Raw genomic sequence first — 19,933 nt, 5'->3', positions numbered from 1 at the left:
CCAGCTCACAATCTTGCTCATCTTCTCTAGTAGACATCAGAAACCGAACCCGGGACCTTCAATGTGGTAGGAGGGAGTTCAATCTCTTGAGCCATTCCACTGCCCTACAATGCCATTATTACATTTAGGAAAATCAATCATATTTCCTTAACTTCATCTAATATCTACTATATTCAGACTTCTTCAGTTGACCCAAGAATCAGGAATGCCTTTTTTTTTTAGCTTTAGTATGTAGTCTAAGCCAGTAATCCTCTACGGAGTCCATGTTCTGGATTTGCCTGGTTATTTCCTAATAGTGATGTTTAACATGTTCCTCTATGCCCTGCATAAAATTGTGTCTTTTTTAAAACAAACATGCATATTATCATAAAGGGTTCCCATATATTATCCCACCACCAACACCTTGCATTTTTGCAAAACAATTTTTGCAAAGAAAGAACATCATCAAAACGTTACTACTGACTATAGCCAATATTTTAAATTTTGTGTATTTCCCTCAAACCACCCAGCTGATAACACCCTGTATTAGTATTATATACTTGTTTTAGTTCTTTTCTTTGTTCTGATAACCATAGTCCATCTTCCACTACAGGATTCATTGTGTTAAACAGTCACATGCTTTGTACAATCCATTCAAAGTGTACTCTCAGTGACTCTCAGATTCATCACAAAGTTGTATTGTCATCACCTCAGTCAATTTTAGAATGTTTTCATTACTCTAAAAGGAAAATGCCCTACTATCGTTATCCCTTAGAATCAATATATCATCTTTGTCATTGCTGTAAAAATGTTACAATATAATTGTTAACTATCATCCATAAATTACATTGGTTTTAATTTTCCTACATATCACCATATACTTAACACTTTGTAAAGGAAGAACATTCTTAACCATAATCTTCATCCACCTCCAAAATTACTGTTAGACAGTCCCTACATTATTTTCTAGCTTCCTTTAAATTGAAATAATAAATCCACAGACTACCCCTTTCAGCTACAATCACATTTATAAATCAATGGTGTTAATTATACTCACTACAATGTATTACCATCACCTCTGTTCATTTCCACACCTTTACAATAAACCTTATTAAAAATTCTACGTACATTAAACATCAGCTCTATTCTCAACAGACATTCAATTTCCTAATAACTTACACTCTAGAATTTACCTCTGTGAGTTTGCTCATCTTTTTAGTTCATATAAGTGAGACTATACAATATTTGTCTTTTCTTGTCTGATTTATTTCACTTAACAGAATATCCTCAAGGTTCATTCATGTTGTCTTATGCATCCAATTTAATTTCTTCTTACAGCTGAATAGCATTCTATTGTATGTATATACCACATTTTGTTTATCTACTCTTTGGTTGATGGACATATTTCCATATTTTAGCAATTGTGAATAGTGCTGCTGTGAATATCAGTGTGCGAACGTCAGTTCACGTCCTTGCTTTCGGTTCTTAATATATTCCTAGTCACGGGATTGCTGGATCATACAGCATTTCTATATTTTTCACCCTTCCATATAAATTTGATAATTGCCCTTTCCAGTTCTATTTTAAAAAGGCTGCTGGAGGTTTTATTGGGATTGTGTTGAATCTGTAGATAAATTTATGTAGAATTGACCTCTTGATGGTGTTTTAGTCTTCCAATCCATGAACACGGAATGTCCTTACTTAAGTCTTCTTTGGTTTCTTTTAGCAATATTTTGTAGTTTTCTGAATACAAGTCCTTTATGTTCTTGGTTAAGTTTATTCCTAAATATTTGATTCTTTCAGTCTCTATTGTAAATAGGATTTTTTTCCTGACTTCCTCCTCAGATTGCTCATTAGTAGTATGTGGAAACACTACTTATTTTTTAGTATTACTCTTGTATCCTACTACTTTGCTGAACCTCATCTGTTTGTTCTAGAAGCTTTGTTTGGATTTTTCAGGATTTTCTAGATATAGGATCATGTTATCAGCAAGTAGTGAAAGTTTGACTTCTTCCTGTCCTGTTTGTGCACCTTTTATTTCTTTTATCTAGCAAAAAATTGCTCTAGCTAGGACTTCTAGCACAAAAAAATATTTTTTTAAACAAATCAATTTTATTGGTATATATTAATAAAGCATACAATCAATCGTATTTGATATAATCACATGTTGACCAGCACAATTTGGATAACAGTGGTGATAGTGGGCATCCTTGGCTTGTTCCCGATCTCAGCAGGAAAGCTTTCAGTCTTTCTCCATTAAGTACAATATTAGCTGTGGGGTTTTACTGTATGCACTTTATCATATTGAGAAAATTTCCTTCCATTCCTATCTTTCAGAGAGTTTTCATCAAGAAAGGATGTTGGATTTTGTCAAATACCTTTTCCACATCAATCGAAATGATCATGTGATTTTCCTTCCTCAATTTAGTAATGTCATCTATTACTTTGATTGATTTCCTTGTGTTGAACTACGGTTCCATACCTGGGATAAAATCCACTTGATAATGATGTGTAATTCCTTTAATGTGCTGTAATTCCTTTAATTTGCTTGAATTCGATTAGCAGTTGCTTTTGAGGATTTTTACATCTATATTCATTAGAGAAATTGTTATATAATTTTTTGTTTTCATCTTATCTTTATCCCGCTTTGGTATTAGGATGATATTGGCTTTCTGGAATGAGTTTGGTAGCATTCCCTCCTGTTCTATTTTTCTATATTTTTGAGCAACGTTTGCATTAATTCTTTTTCGAATGATTGGTACAATTCACCTGTGAAAACATCTGGTCCTGGCCTTTTCATTTTTGAGAGTTTTTGTTTTTAAAGATTTATTTTTTATTTATTTCTCTCCCTGCTTTCCCCCCACCCCCCTTGTCTGCTCTCTGTGTCCATCTGCTGTGTCCGATTGCATTCTTGTCAGCAGCCCTGGGAATCTATGTCTCCTTTTGTTGCGTCATCTTGCTGCATCAGCTCTCCATATGCATGGTGCCACTCCTGGGCAGGCTGCCCTTTTTCGCCTGGGGCAGCTCTCCTTGAGGGGTGCACTCCTTGTGCGTGGGGCTCCCCTACGTGGGGAACACCCCTGCATGGCATGGCACTCCTTGCGTGCATCAGCACTGTGTGTGGGCCAGCTCACCACATGGGTCAGGAGGCCCTGGGTTTGAACCCTGGATCTCCTATGTGGTAGGTGGATGCTCTATCAGTTGAGCCAAATCCGCTTCCCTGGGAGGTTTTTGATGACTGTTTTAGTCTCCTTACTTGTGATTGGTTTGTTGACATCTGTTTCTTCTAGGGTCAGTGTAGGTTGTATGTGTGTTTCCAGAAATTTTTCCATTTTGTCTACATTGTCTAGTTTCTTTCTATACTTCCATAGTATTCTCTTATGATCTTTTTTATTTCTGTGGGGTCAGTATAATGCCCCCCCCCATTCCTGATTTTATTTATTTGTATCTTCTTTTTTTCTTTGCTAGTCTAGTGTAGGACTTGTCAAATTTATCGATATTTTAAAAGAACTAATGTTTGGTTTTATTGCATCTCCATTGTTTTGTTTTATTTGTTCTCAATTTCATTTATTTCTGCTCTAACCTTTATTTCTTTCCTTCTGCTTGCTTTGGGGTTGGTTTGCTGTTCTTTTTCCACTTTCTCCAGGTGTTCAGTTAGGTCTTTGGTTTTAGCTGTTTTCTTCTATTTTAATGTAAGTATCAAGGGCTATAAATTTCCCTCTCAACACTGCCTTCACTGCATCCCATAGGTTTTGATGTGTTGTGTTCTCATTTTCATTTGTCTTGAGGTATTTACTGATTTCTCTTGGGATTTTTTCTTTGACCCACTGCTTGTTTAAGAGTTTGTTGTTTAATCTCCATATATTTGTAAGCTTTCACTTTCTCTACCTGTTGTTGATTTCCAACTTCACCCCATTATGATCAGAGATGGTGCTTTGTATAATTTCAGTCTTTTGAAATTTGATGAGTCTTGTTTTGTGACCCAATATATGCTCTATCCTGGAGAAAGATCCATGAGCACTTGAGAAGAATGTATGTCCCGCTGTTACAGGGTGCAGTGTTCTATATGTATCTGTGAGACCTAATTCATTTATCATATTATTCAACTTCTCTGTTTCCTTGTTGATCCTCTGTCTAGTTGTTCTATCCAAAGATAAGAGTGTTGTATTGAAGTCTTTAACTATTATTGTAGAAACATCTATTCTCTCTTCAGTTTTGCAAGTGTGTGCCTCATGTATTTTGGGGCACCCTGGTTAAATGAATAAGTATTATTTATTGTTATTTCTTCTTAGTGAATTGGCTCGTTTATTAATATATAATGTCCTTCCTCATTTCCTACAGCAGTTTTGTATTTAAAGTCTATTTTATCCAATGTTAGTATTGCTACTCCACCTCTTTTTTTTTTTAATTACTATTTGCATGGAATATCTTTTTCTCCCCTTTTACTTTCAGTCTATTTGTATTCTTGCATGTGAGTCTCTTGTAGAAAGCACATGGATGGCTGATATTTTTCATCCATTCTGCCAGATCATGTCTTTTGATTGGGGAATTAAATCCATTAACATTTAATGTTATTACTGTAAAGGCATTACTTACTTTGTCCATTATATCTTTTGACTTTCCACTGACCTATCTTACTATTATCTGTCTTTTTACCCTTTTGGTTACCGTTACTAATCTTCATTTCTACACTCTTCTCCAGGCCTCTCTCTCCTGTCTTTTCCTTTCAGGTTGCTGCATTCCCTTATAAATCTGATCTCTTGGTGACATAATCTTTTAGTTTTTTTTTTTTAATCTATGAAGACTTTAAACTCACCCTCCATTCTGAAGGGCAGTTTTCCTGGGTAAAGAATTCTTGGCCGGCAGTTTTTCTCTTTCAGAACCTTTAATATATCATACCACTGCCTCTTTGGTTTCTAGTGAGAAATTGGTACTTTATTGAACATTCCTTGTATGTGATAAATTGTTTTACTCTTGCTACTTTCAGAATTCTCTATCTCTGGCATTTTACTTTCTGAATAGTAGGTATTTTGGAGTGTATGTTGTCCTTCTTGGATATTAATATTTATCTCTTTCATAAGGTGTTTTAGTCAGCCAACGGAGTGCTGATGCAAAATACCAGAAATTGGTTGGTTTTTATAAAGGGTGTTTATTCGGGGTAGGAGCTTACAGATACCAGGCCATAAAGCATAAGTTACTTCCTCTTACCAAAGTCTGTTTTCATGTGTTGGAGCAAGATGGCTGCCGACGTCTGTGAGGGTTCAGGCTTCCTGGGTTCCTAAATTCCTGGGGCTTGCTTTTCTCTGGGTTCAAGGTTTCTTCCTTCCTGGGGCTGGCTTCTCTTTCCTCTGCATGCTGACTTCCTGGGGCTCCAGCTTAATTCTTCAGCATCAAACTCCAACATCAAAACTCCAACATCAGAAAACCCACAACTCTGTCCTTTGCCATGCCTTTTATCTGTGAGTCCCCACCCACCAAGGAACGGGGACTCAACACCCTAATGATGTGGCCCAATTAAAGCCCTAATCATAACTTAGTCAGGCCCAGGTACAGATCAGATTACAAACATAATCCAGTATCTAATTTTGGAATTCATAACCACATCAAACTGCTGCATAAGGGTTGGGAAATTTTTGGTTATTTCCTCAAATATTTTTTCTGCCCATTTTCCATTCTCTTCTCCTTTTGGAACACCTATAATGTATGTTTGTGTGTTTCATGCTGTCATTCAGGTCCCTGAGACCCCTGTTCCATTTTTTCCATTCTTTTCTCTTTCTGTTTGCCTGTCTTTTCAAAACCACATGCTCTCCCTTCCAACTAACTTATTCTGTTCTCAGCCAATTGAAATCTATTATAAGCCTCCAGTGTATTTTTTATATCTTCTGTTGTATCATTCAATACCATAGGAGCTGTTACTTTTCTTTGCAAACTTTCGAATTCTTCTTTGTGTTCAGCCAGTGTCTTTTTTTTTTTTAAGATTTATTTTTTATTTATTTCTCTCCCTTTTCCCGCCCCCTCCCCCCAGTATCTGCTCTTTATGTCCATTTACTGCGTGTTCTTCTGTGTCTACTTGTATTCTTATCAGTGGCATGGGGAATCTCTGTCTCTTTTTGTTGCATCATCTTGCTGTATCAGCTCTCTGTGTGTGTAGCGCCTTTCCTGGGCAGGCTGCACTTTTTTCACACTGGGCAGCTCTCCTTACAAGGCACACTCCTTGCACATGGGGCTCCCCTATGCGGGGAACACCCCTGCGTGGCACGGCCCTCCTTGCCCGCATCAGCACTGTACATGGACCAGCTCATCACACAGTTCAGGAGGCCCTGGGTTTGAACCCTGGACCTCCCATGTGGTAGGCAGATGCTCTATCCATTGAGCCAAATCTGCTTCCCCAGTGTCTTCTTAATATCCTTAATCTCTTTAGCCATCTCATTGAATTTATTAAGGAGATTTGTTTGGATATCCATGATTAGTTTTCTCAAATCCTGCATTTTATCTGAAAGTTTAATTTGTTCCTTTGGCTGAGCTATATCTTCCTGTTTCTTAGTATTGCTTGTAGTATTTTGCTGGAGTCTTGATATCTGATTTTTTTATGCATTTATTCTGTGCTCAATTTCTTTCTTTAGCCTATGACTTTCTTATTCATTGGCTTTTTGCTAAAGCTTCCTCTGTTCCTCCTCTGTGAATGTTTGCTCTGTTTGTTTTTTATATTTGCCTCTGTATATTTTTAATACTCCTTCTGTCTTCTCTTGCTGCTATTTTCTGGAGGGCTAATTTTGGGAGAAGTATCCTCCTGGAGACAACCTTCCCAGCTCTGGTTTCCCAGTCAAAACAGGCTCAATGGACCTACGAAGGGAGTATAGATGGATTCCAATATGCTCTAGAGAAGAAACCCTATATGCCTCCAATCTTCTCTTTGTTGTCTCCCCCAATCTAGGCTCTTTTAAAGTACCTAGCAGGTAGCATTCTGTATCCACTTGTTCCTTGCTGCCCTACAATTATTCTGTGCCTTTAATTCTTAACTGACTTAGCTCCTCATAGGGGTGTGGGTGAGGCTGAGGTTGCCAGCCTACCTGGGATGAAACTGTTGCACAGCTCCCCAGCACCTGAGATCTGAGTTCTCAGATCAACTGCCATTCCCTGTGCTGGTTCCCTCTCCACACAGGTGGGTGAGGTGACGTGCCTGCACTGTCTTGAGAGTGATCAGAAGGTTCTCCTTCCTGGGGCACCTTGGGGATAAGTGTGCAGCAGCTATTCACGGTAGGCTGGGTGAATTTGTCTGCATTGCCCAAGAGAGGATGCACTTCCTCTCTGCCCAGAGGCACACTGGGGTCAAATGTGCTGCAGCCCTTTAATGGTGGACAGGGTGAATCTGCCTGCCCTGCCTGCAAGAGAGTGCACCTCTTCTCTCCATCCAGGGGCACCATGTAGGCGGGCTGAATCTGCATGCTGGAGACCACGTCCTCCCTCTCTGTCCAGGGGCACCTTGGAGCCCAGTGTGCAGCAGCCCTTCACAGTGGGCTGGGTGAATCTGCCCTCACTGCCCGCAAGAGAGTATGTGCTTCCCTTCCTTCCAGGGGGTGTTGGGACCCAGTATGAATATGCCTGCTCTGCCCCAAGAAAGTGCCCAAACTGCACCCAGTTTTCACTCCTTCTGGGTGTGGGGGTCTGAGCAATAGCTTTCGAAAACTGGGCTCACAGGGTCTGATCTCTACTACCCTGGGGACAGGTATGTTTTCCAGTTACCATTGTTTCCATTCCTGTCAAGGATGGAGACAGCACAAATGCTGCTGGCTTCTTGGTTGCTTGGGCAGGTTTAAATGTCAGCTGTGCTCAAGATTTGTCAGTTAACAGCTGTGGTTGGTGGCAGGCCACTCCCCCTCCCTTGCTTTTGGGAAAGAGAGCTTCTGCTTTGAGACTGGTAGTGGGTCTGAGGTGGCCCTCCTCACCAGTGGGAGTTGGGCAACCACCTCTGCAACCTGGGGGATCTACTCACAAATCTTCACCACAGATGGTCATTCTACTCTTCCTGTTCTTCCCTGGTTGGTGTACTGGGTTCTTCTAGTCTCTAGAGTCCCCCAAACAGTTGATCTGGACAGATCCTGGCTGACTGCTAGTTGTCCTGTGGGTCAAGCTGATGGTTAGAGCTTCCTTGCGTCTCCCCAATGTATCTTTTATTTTAAACTGCACCTTGCGTCTCCTCAATGTATCTTTTATTTTAAACTGCATTTTCCCCTGACTACCCGACAGGTTGACCTTCTTTCATATATTTATTAGCAATTCAGGTTTCCTTTTATATGAATTCTCTGTTCATATTCTTTGTCCATTTTTCCCTTTTGTATTGCCTTTTTCTTTAGTCATTTGTAGAATTCTTTATATATCGTAGATAGTAATCCTTTGTTCATTATATGTGGAATCTACATTTTGAAAGAGCAGCCCAAATGTTCGGCTGCAGATAGTCTTTGAAATTTAGTTGGCTATGTAGTTGAGAAACTATTTTGTAGAAGTTCTCATCATAGGATCTTCCTACTTAATCCAGAATAGTTTAATCTAAATTACTTAAGAATCCTAGTAAATAGATAAAAGCTGTAATGACCAAAACAGTCAGGCAGAAATGAATCACAACTGTGATATGCTAATCAATATGTATTTATATCCCTATTAGCACTTGTTGAAGTTACACTATCTATATCACTCTTACGATTGGAGGGTGCCAATCCCATTTTATTCTTCTGATAAATGAAAGTAGTACTGATAATAGAAAGAGTATGGGCTTTGGAGTCAGAGATCATATCTTGATTCTATCCCTTGTTAGCTACAGAATCATATGCAGTTTAGTCAACTCTCATTCTCCAGTTCTTTTTCTGTAAATCAGGGACAATAATACCTTGCCTTGCACAGTTATTGTAAAGATTCAATGACATAATGGATATGAAAATATTTAGCACAATGTCTGATGGAAAATAGGTCCATAAATGTTATCCTCCCTCTCTTTTTTTTCCTTCTTTTCTTCCTTCTTATGTAGTCAGACTCATTTAAAGTTTCACACAACTGGTTACTTTGGAAAAGAACATATTGGTAGCTTCCTGATTTTTGAAAAATTACATTTGGTTAAGGTTTTATTTTCCAACCTGGATATGCATAGCCTGAAGCTTCGTCATATTGCTTAATGAAAACTTTCTATGCCAGGCTGGCAATGGCAGGCCAGTGTTTGGTTTATAGTGCTTGAGTTACTTGTAATGACTTGCAGATGCTTAAGCAGTACAGTGGGTTCTATAGTTAAACATACACTGAAATTTTCCAGGAGCTTGCAGAGCTAGAAAGTGCCCTCCAGGAGCAGCATGAGGTGAATACATCCCTGCAGCAGGCCCAGGGAGATCTCAGTGCTTATGAGGTTGAGCTAGAGGCTCAGCTAAGAATGAGGGATGCTGAAGCCAATCAGCTCAAGGAAGAGTTGGAAAGACTAACACAGCTTAGCCAGGTAAGTAGAAGGATAAAACTGTTTTGGAAAATCAGTAGCCTTAAGAAATCAGCCTTCCTTCTGTTATGTTTTACTTTAAGATGAAACCTTTTTTATGTATATGGACTGATGGAAGGGCACATTTTGGTCTCAGACCTTCCAAGTTGAAATACTACTCTTGTGTGTGAAAGTGGGTAAGTCAAAATCACTTAATAACTCTGAGCCAGTTTCTCTTCTGTGAAATGGATTAGGGCAGAATAAGTGAGATAATGGGTATGAAAGCACAAAGCAGTTGATAGTCAAAAAATTGTAATTTTTCTTTCTCAGAACAGCTTTAAGAGACTACTTTTAAGTTGAGGTTAAATTTCATTTTGTTGTTTTCTATTGTTAGATGAAATATCCACTAGTTTAAATTACACTTGCAATCTAGAGAAACAGTTATTCATCCAACAAATACTTTGGCCACTGAAGGCCAGGCACTGTGAATGTTGCAGAGAATAGCACAGGCACAATACTGTCCTTATGGAGCTGGCAGTCCACTAGGTGAGCAGGCATGGGGGAAAGAAACAGATAGGGTTCTGTACAGGAGACGGGGAGATCAGGGAAGATGTTTCAGCGAAGGCTTAAAAAGGTAATGTAGTATATAGGTCACATTGTAGAGTTGCTGGGTAATGTTGAGGTCTCGGTTAGGGTTGGTGACCGTAAATTTGCAGTGCTACCAATCTTTCCGGTGGTGTTACTTTCTTCTGTAGAAGTAGGCAGTCCTGGAACAAGTACAGGGAAGGAAGATGTAGTATCCAGGCAATGGTACTTCTGGTTAAGATAATGGCTAAAGAGTGAAATGATACATCATGGGAAGAGAAAGACAAGGGAGAATGTAGGGGGATTTGGAGGGTCTAATGAAGTTGAAATGTTCGCCATTAGTATAAACAATTATAGTATCTTCTCTTTTAGATTAAGTATAGAATTCTGTTTAAGTTTATTAACCAGGCAGTCTGCACTGTATTCCAGGAAGACCACCCTGACCTTTGCTCTCTCCTGAAAATCTGGGTTCTAGACATTGCTTCAGTTTTCCTATAGTATGTGCTGGGTCAAGGCATTTTATCATGCTGTATAATAATCATCTCTTTAGATTGTCTCCCCACCTAGATGCAGAGCTTTATGAATGCTCAGATTGAATCTGTTTATTTCTGTTTTCTCAATTCCTGGCACATGAGAAAGGTCAATATGTGCTTGTTGGATGGAAATGAAAGAAAATACGATAGTTTGAATCACCAGAGAACATTTAAAAGAGCATTCATATATAGTATTCATATAGAAAATAAACCAAGAATAGACATAACTTATTTATAGTAGTTATGTTAATTTGTATTTCTTTACTTATTAAATATCATGTGATCCCCTGCCAAATGTCAGAATAGCATTTCTTAAGAGTACCATATTTTATATAATTACATTTGACAAGATCAAAGTCTCAGAAAATAGGAAGTAGGGAAAAACAAATAAAATGGCATGTAATACATATTTTTAAATAATAGTAAAAAATTTTGATGACTTATCTTTTCACATAAATTCTCCTCTTTTAAAAGTTGTCAAGCCAGTTCTTACTAGCTTGAAATGCATTGTTCTGTGTACTTATATTTTCCTTAATTTTTTCTCATATGTCCCAACAAAATGGCCTGGCCTTCTCACAGATTCACTTGTGGAAAGGGACAGTCTCACTCACCCCACCACTAGCAAGCACCAGAGTTGTCAGGACTGGTCTTCAAGTCACATGTTGAGAGCATCACAGATCTTGTTCTGACCTACAGATCTATCAATCTCTGATTGGTAAACTTTAGTTATATAAAATCACTTGTTGTACCTGTTAAATGTAGATTCCTTGGCCCTACACTAGAAATTCTGGCTCTTTAAATCTGAAGTGGTATCTAGGCATTTGCATTTTTAACAAGCACACCAAGTGGTTTTGATGTAAGGATGTGAAGATCACACTTTGCGAAATACTGGTCTGAGGGAAAGGAGGACAGTAATTATGGGACCACACACAGCTTTTAAAGGTAGGTGTTTGGCTTCATCTGGAGATTCTGATTTGGTGTATCAGGGCTGGGCTGATTCTGAAGCTTACTCCATATTAAATATTAATAGTTTAAGGGGTTTTGTGAAAAAAATCTTGTGTTTTTAAATTTGAGAGTGCAAACATAAAACTGAGTTATAAAACCAAGGTTAATGAGGAATTGTGGGAGATAGATCTTAAATTATTGCTATTTTACATTTTCATATCATTGTTTCCTATGGCATTAGTTAGAAAGATCAACCCTTCAAGCAGAACTTGAGAAGGAACGGCAAGCCCTTGAAAATGCTCTTGGAAAAGCCCAGTTCTCAGAGGAAAAGGAACAAGAGAACAGTGAGCTCTGCACGCAACTTAAACAGCTGCAGGTAGAGTTTGGTGGTTCATAAAATGTCCTTATATAGGCCATCCAAAGATGGTGATTTCTTCAGGCAGGCACCTGACAATCTACTCTAGCATGTAGTGAGCGACTTGAATAATTAGAAAGAAAGGAATTCTGGGTGGAATAGCACTATAGCCTTTATTCCTTGTGAGACCTTCATTATAGCAGTTATTAATATAAATATCCTTTGTATTGTTATGATGGTGCAAAGAGATGGTGGCAGTGTGTGTCAATGGTATACAGAGAGTGTTGCTATGTAAACTTATGGACAAAAGAAAGATCTTATATTTCTCCTAGAAGCAGATTTGTCACCAGACTGAGCTAAAATGATCAGATTGGTACATTCTTCTTCCATTGAAATACCTTTGTTGTCATCCAGGAATTTAAGTAGAGTGGGTTGCAGGAGGATTTCTTAATTGTAAACAATTTTCACAATCCCCTTCTCAGAAAGGATGCTATTACAGTAAATTACAGCTCTCTCTGCCTAGAGGAGCCTGCATCAGATCTCAGTGGGTATTTCCATCCTTCTCTTCCATTTCTCAGCAAGTTCTGTTCTTTTCCCCCATTTCCCAATAAATTCTTTTTACTGGCCTGAAAAAAACCAATTACTTTGCATTTGTGAGAGTTTTCTTTGGCAGGATATTTTTACTGCTACTGTCATACTAATCTGCTCATTAAACTGCAGGAGAAGCAGGTGGACAGTATTTTCCACATAATTAAACTCCATCAAAGCAAACAGGTGTCTGAACAAATACAGACCTGTATCAACACTCGGGTCTCCAAATCTAAGGCAAGGGGCTACTTGGCTGGCTGAGGTGGCAGCTGTTATACTTCATCAGACATAAAGTTTTGGGGGAAGGTTTCCAAAAAGCTATGCTGGAGGATTTGTGGTAAATAAAGCTCACCCAAATTCTCTCCCCCTTTCCCAACGTTCTACTTCTGAAGCAAATATAGTAAAATATGTACATGGTTTCTACATGTGTTATTGTGTGAGTTGTGTGGGCATTGGATATTGAATCATGTTCCCCTCAAAACACCTGTTCATGTCCCAACTCCTGGTCCTCTGGGCATGAACCCTTTTGTAAATAGGACTTTGAGGAAGATTTTAGTTAAGTAGTACCCAAACTGAATGAAAATGGGCCTTAATCCAATATAGCCAAAGTCCATGTAGCAAAGGAAATTGGGCATGGAAGGAGATGAAGTGGGAGAAGTAAGCCAGAAGTCACTGCAACCCAGAAGGAATGAAGAAGATGCCACCATGTGCATTGCCATGTGAAAGAAATGTCAAGGAACCCCAAAGATTGCCAGCTAGCCAGAAGATACCAACCCCAGGAGGAGGCAAGTCTTCTAGCCCCTGAAACCATGAGCTAATAAATTCCCATTAAGTCAACACATTATATGGTATTTGTTTTAGCAGCTGGGAAACTAAAACAGCTTTCGGTTTTGGAAAGGGGTGCTGCTATGACAAATATCTAAAAATGTGGAAATGGCTTTTAATTGGATAATGAGTAGAGGATGGAAGAATTGTGAGCCACTTGATAGAAAAATCCTAGATTGCTGTGAAGAAACTGTCAGTAGAAATATGGATGTTAAAGGTACCTCTCATGAGGCCTTGGAAGGAAGTGATGAATGTGTTTTTGGAAATTGGAAGAAAGGTGGTCCTTTTTATAAAATGGCAGAGAACTCGACAAAACTGTGTTCTGGTGTTGGATGGAAGGCAGAACTTATAAGCGATGAACTTAGATATTTAGCTGAGATTTCTAAGCTAAGTGTGAAAAGTACAGTTTGGTATCTCTTGCAGCTTATAATGAAATGAGAGAGGAAAGAGATAAACTGAGTATTGAACTGTTGAGCACCAAGAAATGAACAACTGATAATTTGGAAACCAGCCTGTCCAGATAGTGTATTCTGGGCCCAGAGGGTAAAACATTGATCCACAGATGACTCTCAGACCTTGAAATGTAAAGGAGTTTACCCTGCTGATGTTTGGACTTGCTTGGAACCTGTGACCCCGTTTTCCTTCCAGTTTCTCCTTTCTGAAACAGGAATGTCTTTCCATGTCTGTCCCATTATTGTATATTGGAAGCAGGTAACTTGTTTTATAGGTTTCACAGGTCTATCAGACAGAGGAATTTTGCCTCAGAATGGACCATATCCATAACTGATTTTTGTTTTTACACAGAGAGTTATATATTTTTTTATTTGAGAAGTTGTGAATTAACAAAACAATCATCATACCATAGAGGATTCCACCACCAATGCCTTACTTTGTTGTGACATGTTTGTTACAAATGATGAAAGAATACTGTCATAATATTACTGCTATCTAGAGTCCATAGCTTATATTTGGTGTATTTTTTCCCACAAACCATCCTATTACTAACATTATGTTTTAGTATTGTATATTTGTTATAGTTCACGAGAGTACATTCTCATATTTGTACTGTTAACCACAGTCATTTGCCACGGGGTTCTCTGTGTTCTATTGTCCCCTGCCTTGTACAATCCATCCAAAATGTACAGTCAGTGGCTCTCAGTTTCTTTACAGAGCTGTGCTATCAACAGTTCTGTCCATTTTAGAATGTTTTCATTACTCCAAAAGGAAAAGTCCCATACTCCCTTATGCCCCTACCATTATTGACTCTTATCATTGATTTAGTACCTTCTTTGTTATTGCTGTAAAAGTATTACAATATTAAAATTTTTAAAAATTTAAATATAAAGGAACTGGACAGAGAAAAAAATTACAAAATTACTGTTAACTATATTCTGTACATTAAAGTAGTTATATTTTCCCATGTATCTCCATATTCTTAACACCTTGTAATAGAAGAACATTATTGTATTGGTACTGTTAACCACAATCATCATCCACCACTGAAAACACTATGTAATACAGTCCCTAGATTATCCTCCAGCTTTCTTTCAATTGATATTAACCTCCCTAGACTATCCCTTTCAGCCACAATTACATTTATAAATTAGTGGTGTTGATTATACTATTATGTGTTGCCATCAATTATAACCATTTCCCCACATTTACAATTTCTCTTATTAAACATTCTACATACATTCAGCATCAGCTCCCCCTTCTCAACCCGCATACTGTCTCCTAGTAACCTATACTCTATAGTTTAACTTCCATGAGTTTACTCATCATATTTAGTTCATGTTAGTGAGACCATACAATATTTTTCCTTCTGTGTCTGGCTTATTTCATGCAACATAATGTCCTTAAGGTTCACCCATATGGTCATGTGCATCCCAAGGTCATTTCTTCTTCTACCTGAATAGTATTCCATTGTATACATATATACCATTTTGTTTATCCATTCATTGGCTGATGGACCCTTGGGTAGTTTCCATCTTTTGGCAATTTTGAATAATGCTGCTATGAACATCAGTGTACAAATGTCTATTTGCATCTTTGCGTTTAGTTCTTAATATATTCCTAGTAGTGGGATTGCTGGACCATATGGCAGTTCCACATTTAGCTTCCTGAGGAACCACCGAACTGTCCTCCACAGAGGCTGCACCATTCTACATTCCCACCAGCAGTGAAGGAGTATTCCCATTTCTCCACATCCTCTCCAGCACTTTTAGTTTTCTGCCTTTTTAATACTGGCCATTCTGTAAGGCATGAAATGATATCTTATTGTAGTTTTGATCTGCATTTCCCTGACAGCGAGAGATGTTGAGCATCTTATGTGCTTTTTTGGCCATTTGTATTTTTTCTTTGGAAAAATGTCTGTTCAAGTCTTTTGCCCATTTTTTAATTGCTTTGCTAGTCATTTTATCGTCGTGTTGTATATCTTTATATAACATGAACATCAAACCCTTATCAAATGTGTGGTTTCCAAAAATTTTCTCCCAGTGAGCAGGCTGCTTTTTCTCCTTTTTAACAAAGTCATTTGAGGCAGAAAAAATGTTTAATTATGGGGAGGTCCCATTTATCTATTTTTTCTTTTGTTGCTCGTGATTTGGATGTAAGGTTTAAGATACCACTCCCTGTGGAGCTGGTGGAGCTCAGAGGTTGAGTGCGTGCTTCATATGCATCAAGTCCCAGGTTCAAACCCCATCACCTCCTAAAAATAAACAAACCTGGGGGTTATAATGGAAGCCTGGTCTACACATCACAAAACATACCATCTGCCACGAGATCTTGAAGGTGTTTCCCTATATTTTCTTCTAGGAGTTTTATGGTTGTAGCTTTTATATTTAAGTCCTTTATCCCTTTTAAGCTAATTTTTGTATAGCGTGAGATAGGGTTCCTCTTTCTTTCTTTTAGCTGTGGGTATCCAGTTCTCCTAGCACCATTTGTTGAATAGACTGTTCTGAGCCAGCTGGATGGATTTGATAGCCTTGTTAAAAATCACTTAACTGTAGATGTGAGGGTGTGTTTCTGAGTCCTTGAGTTGGTTCCACTGGTCAATCTGTCTGTCTTTTTGCCAGTTACCATGCTATTTTTACTGCTGTAGCTAAGTAATATGCTTTATAGAAAGGAAGTAAGAGTCCTCCAACTTTGTTCTTTTTTAAGGCATTTTTAGTTATTCAGGGCCCCTTCCCCTCCCAAATAAATTCAATAATAGCTTTTCCATTACTGCAAAAAAGGCTGTTGGGATTTTTATTGGGATTGCATTGAATCTGTGAATCAGTTTAGGCAGAACTGAAATCTTAGCAATATATAATCTTCCATTTCATGAACACAGATGTCCTTCCATTTATTTCGGCCTTCTTTGGTTTCTTTTAGCTATGTTTTGTAGTTTTCTTAATAGAGGTCTGTTATGTCCTTGGTTAAGTTTATTCCTAAATATTTGATTCTTTTAGTCACTATTGTAAATGGAATTGTTTTTCTGACTTTGTCCTCAGATTGCTCCTATTAGTAGAGTAGAGAACTGCTACTGATTTTTTGCTTTTTTTTTTTTTTTTTGTGACGAGCTTGAATGTGAATTATTTTATTTCAAACAGGGATCCATCAGCGGTGGTAAACTATCAGGGTAAATGTTCTAGAGCATGGCACAGACAAAAAGTAATACTCACCAGCACCTCACATGTGATTTAAAGACAATGTCAGCAACACAGCATGGAAGGAAAACAAACAAATTGTAAAAGGCACCTGGCTGCGGGGAGAAGCCGCCGTGTTCACTGCCTGTAAAAGACTGACTTTTGTGCACTGTGGATACGTCTGAACAAACGATATTTGGAGTGGAACAAGAAAGGCTCAGTTCAGGAGCCCAGGATCCCACCCAGGAAACTAGCCTTTTCCTAGACTGCCTGACACCCCAGCCATGTGGCTGAAGGTTTCACAAAGGGAGCTGAGGTTGCTAAATAGTAACACAAAACTCTTCCCTTTTTTTCTCTAGAAGGAAGGTGAAACCTCTCCCAATTTCAATTCTAGCAGTGGCTTCTGAAGGGCTTTTAAGCAGCCTAACTTAAAAATGAGTAACAATATTAAAAAAAAAAAAAAAAGGCAGTCTGAACTTAAATCAATCAAATGGAAAGGCAGACTCATGAACATAAAACCTGGGGGCCGGTCTGTCCGTTAACTGTACAGTTAATGTCTTGTCTGAATGAAGAGGTTTAAAATGCATCCACAACACACCCACGCGCAAGGCAGCACTTGGCAGCTGAGGAAACAGCTCCCTTTTCCTTCGAACACACTGAATTGCTACCTGTGACTGCATGCCAAGTGCTGACATTAGAAGAGACCCCAAAGTGGCAAGGGGTCGCAGCCTGATATGGCCAGGTCTGTGGGAAGCCTGACCGACACTCTCAAACAGCGACCCCCAAAAGTTCCATCTCCTTGTCCTGTTTGCTCTGTGCATTTTCACCTCCTAACAGGAAGGCCCAAACAAGTTCTGGTTCCCTCTCAGTTCTCGGCACGCTCTGGATCATCTTTGATTCACCAGAGTCTTTCATTTCTTTCCAACGCCGTTGGAGACTTTTGATTTGGAATGTCGATTCCTTCTTCTGGAAGAATGGCTCTCGCTGTTGCCCGAATGCTTGGGTGGGCTGTCTTCAGACCCTTTTGCACCCTTCCCATGAGGCCAGGAGATGTCTGGATTGTAGGAGCCATCTTCGCACTCTGAGTAGGTCTTTTCTCGGTGACCATAGTATTCTGCGTACCAAACCATGCCATACAAACACAGGAAAGTGGTGAAAGCCACACATAGAAGCCACAGGACGACGTAGAGTATTTGGGTCTTGGAGAAGAGATCTTTTTTTTAAATTTTTTTTTATTTTTTATTTTATTTTTTTTTTTTTATTGACTTTGTAATAATATTACATTAAAAATATATATGTGAGGTCCCATTCAACCCCACCCCCCATCCCCCCTCTCCCCCCCCAACAACACTCGTTCCCATCATCATGACACATCCATTGGATTTGGTAAGTACATCTTTGGGCACCTCTGCACCTCATAGACAATGGTTCACATCATGGCCCATACTCTCCTCCATTCCATCCAGTGGGCCCTGTGAGGATTTACAATGTCCGGTGATTACCTCTGAAGCACCATCCAGGGCAGCTCCATGTCCCAAAGACGCCTCCACCTCTCATCTCTTCCTGCCTTTCCCCATACCCATCGTCCACCATGTCCACTTTTCCCAATCCAATGCCACCTCTTCTATGTGGACATTGGATTGGTTGTGTCCATTGCACCTCTATGTCAAGAGGAGGCTCAGATTCCACATGGATGCTGGATGCAATCCTCCCATTTTCAGTTGTAATCACTCTAGGCTCCATGGTGTGGTGGTTGTCCTTCTTCAACTCCATCTTAGCTGAGTGTGGTAAGTCCAATAGATCAGATTGTAGGTGCTGGAGTCTGTTGAGGCTCAGGACCTGGAGAAGAGATCTTGACCGAATTTTATGCAAACAATAGCTTCCAGGAAACCAATGACCCCAAACACCCAGCACTGTGTTCCTATGCGCTTGCACTGCGTGTCGGTGAGGTAAGCGTAGTACTGTCTCACTGTGGGGGCCGTAATGCCACCAATAAAGAGAATTCTACACCAACTCAATGGATGGCTGGCTTGGAACACAAAGATATGCTTCAAGAAGAAGGTATTCAACTCAGTCAGCTGCCAGATGATCATGAAAAGGTATATTCCAGCCACTCTCTGAAATGAAGATTTGGGGTCAAACCACCTCACATAGGTCCAGCTAGCAGGAGTGAACTGCAGCACGGCTCTTTTGATTTTCCCAGTGGTGGTATGGATGTCCTTAAAGCTTGCCCAGTGGTAAGTTCTCATCTCTAAAAATTGGCAAACTACCATGCCCAGCCAGATTCCTCCACCATTGCATAGCAAGATATCCAGAATGACTTGATCCCACCAGCACTCAGCGAAATTTGGCGAAGATGCATGAAGAAAAGCTCAGTTAGCTCCCAGGTAATGCTGATGGTCCAGCAGAGACCATAACTCCGGATCAGTAAGGCCTTCATGGCCCAGCCCCAGAAATGTCCAAAGGCAAAAATATCAAAATGGCTGATAATCCGCTCCCAGGTGATAACATGACAGTTCACGGCATACTCCATGATATCTGCTTCCCTCGTGGCATACCGGAGGTTTGGATCCAGCCAATACATTATGGATTTAACCTGCTCGAAGTTCAGGAAGAGCAGGAACACCAGGAACAGGAAGTAGAGCACACTGAGGCCAAAAACCATTCTCCATAAGGCTGGATGAGGTCGAGTAAATGGACCATTGGGAAAAGCTAGTACACTGATGATAAGAAAGAAGAAAATTACTGAGAGGATGCCCTTCCAGATGTTATCTTCTGGACTAGAATCATCCCTGGTAAAGGCGAAATACATGAGGCTGACGATGGTGAAGCTGAGCAGGGTGATGGTGTGCGGCCGGTAGAAGAAGTCGATGGTGATGTCCTCCACTTGCTGCTCATTGATCATCCGGAAATGCATCTTGTAGTTCACATCATCTTTGCTCAGGGTCCGGCTGCCCACGCAGGACGCCATGGCCCGCCTCCCCGTCCTGAGGCGGCGGCGGCGGCCCCGGCCCGCGGAGGCTGGGACCCGGCAGGCGGCGGA

General features: G+C 39.7%; 1 protein-coding gene and 1 pseudogene across 2 annotated transcripts in view; one reads left to right on the top strand and one right to left on the bottom strand.

The window, feature by feature from the left end:
• Positions 1-19,933, top strand: part of CNTRL (centriolin) — a 138,409-nt gene that overhangs the window by 60,631 nt on the left and 57,845 nt on the right. For both annotated transcript variants that reach the window (XM_004483561.4, XM_058302462.2), the window contains exons 14-15: positions 9,281-9,457; positions 11,738-11,872. In XM_004483561.4, coding sequence (XP_004483618.2) covers positions 9,281-9,457; positions 11,738-11,872 — 312 coding nt within the window. The remainder of the gene's footprint in view (positions 1-9,280; positions 9,458-11,737; positions 11,873-19,933) is intronic.
• LOC139439461 (phosphatidylserine synthase 1 pseudogene) lies at positions 16,826-19,919 on the bottom strand (annotated as a pseudogene).

Source organism: Dasypus novemcinctus, chromosome 8, assembly GCF_030445035.2.
Source record: "Dasypus novemcinctus isolate mDasNov1 chromosome 8, mDasNov1.1.hap2, whole genome shotgun sequence".
NCBI classification, from domain to species: Eukaryota; Metazoa; Chordata; class Mammalia; order Cingulata; family Dasypodidae; genus Dasypus; species Dasypus novemcinctus.
Note: the sequence above shows the minus strand (reverse complement) of the source record. Positions and strands in the feature narration are given on the sequence as shown.